The sequence below is a fragment of the Ruditapes philippinarum genome, unplaced genomic scaffold, assembly GCF_026571515.1.
Source record: "Ruditapes philippinarum isolate M1 unplaced genomic scaffold, ASM2657151v2 ctg4785_1_1_1_1, whole genome shotgun sequence".
NCBI lineage: Eukaryota > Metazoa > Mollusca > Bivalvia > Venerida > Veneridae > Ruditapes > Ruditapes philippinarum.
The window spans coordinates 60,114-65,329 of NW_026857917.1; the positions used below are offsets into that span (position 1 = coordinate 60,114).

General features: G+C 31.3%; 1 protein-coding gene across 1 annotated transcript; it reads right to left on the bottom strand.

Moving 5' to 3' along the window:
- Window positions 1–578: 578 nt before the first annotated feature.
- On the bottom strand, window positions 579–1,576 carry LOC132751528 (uncharacterized; the record flags this gene model as incomplete). Its single annotated transcript, XM_060741713.1, has 2 exons — window positions 579–688; window positions 1,326–1,576. Coding segments are annotated over 2 exons (361 nt in total), but the record flags the coding sequence as incomplete, so codon positions are not given.
- Between the last annotated feature and the right edge of the window lie 3,640 nt (window positions 1,577–5,216).

A 5,216-nucleotide genomic window follows, 5' to 3' on the forward strand; every position in this document is an offset into this window, starting at 1 on the left:
TCATAATAGATCATGAAATTCATTGATCTAGCACATATTTTAACAACATTAATTTTCAAATCGTGTTGCCAGAAGATAATTAAAGGAAATTAAAGGGAAACTGTTTGTCGGAAAAAAACTATAAATAAAAACGGTATTATCACATCCTTTTAATTGAAAAATGAAATGGATTATTGGGGGTTTTGTCTTTCTTTTTCTAGTTAATCTTAGCAAAAGTACGATCATTTCACATCAAAGACCATAGAAAATTTAAAATAATTATTGCTCGTGGCTTTTCAAAAATAAAACGCCACAAAGTTAGTATAAACCACCTAAAAGGACATGCACTAATATATGACTATTTTAATAGATATAGTCCAACCCCTACATAGCGGTAACCCTGTAGAACAATAATCTTTTAACGTCTTTAATAAAAATGACGTCATGATTAAAAATCAATTCTCCAAGGAAGTTATAAATGTGCACCTCTCTTCATTACTCTCTTCAAAAAATCTTCGTACACCGAAAGGGCGTTGCTACACCCAAAGGGTGTTGCTAAGCAGAGGTTGTACTATATGTACAGGTTTTATACGACTTACCTGAATAATCAAGTCCAATTTTGGCCTTGAATTCACTCGTTTTTGGACTGATATCTGGTAGCTCAAACTTTATATAATCCTGCGTTATATTCTTTGCTTGATGCGTTTCTCTGAAAGTGCAATTATTAAAAAAAGTGACCCTACATAACAAATATGAATATACAAAAGTGTTTAAATAGAATACAAAATACAAAAATAGCTCTTATCAACTGTAGAAGGAATCTTATAATGTCACCTTAACTACATAATTATCAAAACAAAGTTATGGCAATGTAAATGAAATTGCCATTCCCGTATTATTAGCTTACGTCGTCAAATTTATGATTACGTTATATTTACATCCCGTTAGATATAAATCCAGTCACTGAGTGGTACACCAATTTAAATACCGCCATTCTGGTAAGTTAATTAGGAATTACGGTAAGAAACAAGAAACGTTTTCATTAAAGCATATTTGAACTTTCATAGGCTTGATATATCATATTGCTCGCGGAAACTTATAGCTCAAGCGGACGATACGTATCCCGGTCTTCTATTTTTGGAAACGAACGCCAATGAGTAGTTATAAGTAGATCTCGGGACGTTGTTTTGAAGAATGCTTAACAGTGATATGATGCACTTTTCCAAGATAATATTACTGAAATACTTAGACTGAAACAGCAAAGAATTTTTTTTTCGAACAAAAAATAAAAGCTGAAGGCCGCTTTAATGATGCACAAAAAATCACGTGACAATTAACTAAATTACCTCATTCCATAATGAATATCGTTTGCTGCAATGTGACAAAACTTGCTCGATATATTAGTCTGACCGTAGGGATCATAGACGAGGATTAACTTCCTCCAGTTATAGTACATGAGCACATCGGCAAAGAAGTTCACTAGCGTGTTAAAGTTCGAGCCTATACGTGTCATCATACTGTACATTTTGGCCTTGCCGATTCCAAAATCCCCGGCCAACCCCCCTGCTGTAATCATTGGTATATTCCAGAACACGACCTGAAATGATATATGATTATATGTAATTACATGTGATTATATGTAAATACGTAACATGATAAAAAATGTTCATTACAAAGCACAATTTTTAGGTTTTCGGTTATATTCAAAATAATTTAATTGAATCTAGCAAATGCAATTGTACAAAAAATGAAATATTAGGAGTTAACAAACATAATAAACTGTATTGCAAATGATATACATGAAAGTGTTAAGTCTGTAAGTGGCATAGCACACAATAAATTATTGTTATTTATTAAAAAAAAACATTTTGTTAGTGTGTGTTTTATGTGTGGAACATACATTATCGTCTGCTGTTGTTGTTGTTATTGTTATTATTATTATTATTATTATTATTATTATTATTATTATTATTATTATTATTATAATGATGATGATTATTATTATTATTATTATTATTATTATTATTATTATTATTATTATTATTATTTATTATTATCGCTATCATCAGGTATACTTAATCATAATTATTATTAGTTTAGAAGTTTAGTCAGTAAAATAACAGAACGATATTCCGAGAGTTTAGGGTTTGAATTCCGGTGACACTGCACTTTTTTCACACCCTATGCCATCTACAAAAATATCAGATAACAAAGTTTGATTAAGGTCATAAATGAACATATCAGTATTTAGAAGAATTTACGCGGATTCATGAATTTGTGACGCAACAGATACGTGAATAATAGCGAGAAATTAAAACAACGCGAATATTACCGGATTTACAGTATTTATAAATGATATGGATGTTCATACAAAATTTATACACTAAATTTATATAGTAGGACTAACCTAATAGAAGACCTCGTCAAGAATATTTCTTCACGTGCATAATTCACCTATCTACATACCGCCAAAATAAACTGTGCATGCCGATTTACATAAACGGATAAGAAATCATGCTTTCAACGGATAAATCATGCGAGCACGCGCTATTGTTGCACGTTTTTTATGAGCGTGACTAAGAGCGCCATGTACAATCGACAGCTCCGGTAATTTCATTATCAAAACAACTGCCTAATGACATCCCACTCGCACGTGAAAAACCTGAAGGAACCAGTTTCTTTTTACGAAAATCAAATAACGAAACGTTAAATTTACAAATAAGACGATTTTTTTTTAGTTTTTTTTTAAATTTTATTTTATTTTATTTATCTATTTATTTATTTTTTGCTAAACTAGCGAATGCACTTTTTCGAGTATTAGCTAACGCCTGCAGAAGCTCCAAATCTTCGTGCATCTGCAGATTTTATTACACGAAAGAAATAAGGGACATTATTACGAAATAGCGGTGGGGACATTTCTTCATGAATTTACGATTTCATCTTCGTTAATTCATAATTTTAACCTCGTGAATTCACGTTTACAACATACGCAATTCTCGAATCCGTGAAGTTGAAATCGTGAATTCGTGAAATTGAAGTTGTGAAAGATGAAATCGGGAATTCATGAAATTGAAATTGAAATGTTCCCACCGATCTTTCGTATTGTTTTCATTTGTTAAGAATTAATGCTTTGAAATATTTATCAGAACAGTCTTCTATGTAAACGAAATTTGAAAAATGTCACTGAACTTCTCAACAAAGATATATCTCTTTAAACACATTAAGCTTGTCAGGTTATTTCATTTTATCTGTTTCTATGCAATTCGACCTGGATTCAGACGAAATACGGAACTTCACCAAATAGAACATTTATCTTGAAAATTTATTTCTTGTCCAGCCACGTCAAAAGGCCTCAGTGAAGTGCCTTTAATTTTTTCTAAAATCTTTAAATCATGCGCTTATATTCGTGGGCTAATGGAATGATTGATGCCATTGCAACACCACGTTCAATGACATATGTGCTACGTTATTAAATGTTGATTAAGTCATTTTCCCAGTATTTGAATGAACACTTTATTGCGTTAATAACACATCTTGATGGATTGGTATCAATAAACCGGGCTTTAGGTTCTAATTAGTACTTATTTTGAGCTGACATGACAGAATTCGATATAAAATAGCTCGATAACTTTATAAATTTCAATCAAGGAATCCTGTAGATATACATGTTTATTATATCAAATGTAAATTACACTATTTTAATTTAATTAAAATGATTGATTGATGAACATGTATTTACATGTAATGTGGATAAACGAAGAGCTATCGAGTGTCGACAGAGACATGAATTTTATTAGTATTATTACATTTATTTGTTGGTATGATAATATGTAATTTTTTGCTTGGGTAAGGGCATGATTTATGCGTTTATATAAAGTCCGGTAAAAGTCGTTTTAATCCGAATGTCACAATTAGGGTCCAATGACATAAAATATTTTATCTGTGCATAAAATATCATTTATTTGACCAAGAAGTGAACAAAACTTTACAAAAAAGACATTTTAGAATGTGTTGATAGTCGAACTTCTGAATATAAATAAATTATTCTGAATGTCATTTTGACATTTGCAGTAAAATCCAGAAAAATGCAGACACTGGGGGATTCCACTGAGTTTTCTTTTAACAAGACAGGACAAATCAATGTTGTTTTTTCTGATTAACATGAAAGCATTTGAATAAGTTTTTTTCAAAATTTTAGTTCACTCGTTCGGTCTGCTTGTCCATGATAAAATGCTTTAACCATGAAAAATGACGCCAAACGTGTTTAAACGCTTTAAATGGTAATAGCCGTGAAGAATTTCACAAATATGATTCTTACAAATAACATTTATCCTAAATTAATGTGGTTATTAGTATATTTCCTTATATTTTGCATATAATTCCTTTTTTCTTAGTGGGGATGTTTACGTCACACGAACACTGTATTGACCATGTGGTGCCCTTATGCTTCACTTGCTGTGGAAGACCTCAAGTGCCCCTCTGTGCGTTATTTCAAGCACAAACGGGCATCTGAGTAGAACCATCGGCGTAATCTTCTTGGATAGCTTCCTCGCCTTAAAAATCTGAAGGCTCGAACCTACAGCGGTAAGACGCAAGTGGCCTAAAGACAAAAACCTTAGCCAACCGCCACTCGGTCTAGGAAACTCCCGACTTTCCCTGTTTAAATTCCCGAATTAACCTTTTGAAGTATTTATTATATTAAACTTTAATGTTTTAGGCTGTTGAACCTCAGTGGATTTCCTTTCATAATTTTTTTTTCTTAAGTTTGGAAACACCTAACACGTTGGGATAAATTTGTTATTTTAGAAAATATGTTATATGCATACATATTAATGTCACTGTAAGAAATACATATTATTAGTTAAATGCCAAGAGATTTTCCAACGTTCAGATATTCAATACATTATCAAGATGAAGTGAATTGAACTAAAAAACTAGAAGCTTATTGAAATTCTCTCAAGTTCTTTGATATACGATGTCTGTCCAATTAAGTCATGGACAACCGCGTTTAAATACAAAATATTGAACGGACTTCTCGTATATTAATAGAATGCATTATTTTATGTTCATTTACATATGTTTGTGTGTATGTGTGTCTTTTTGTATGTATGTTTGTTTGTGTATTAGCTTTCAAGTTTCAAGTTTTATTGAATTGCATTATAAATACTCAAACATGAGACACATACGTTTGTATAATAATTACTCACGCTTCATGTTTTAAATTTTAAATAAATGGA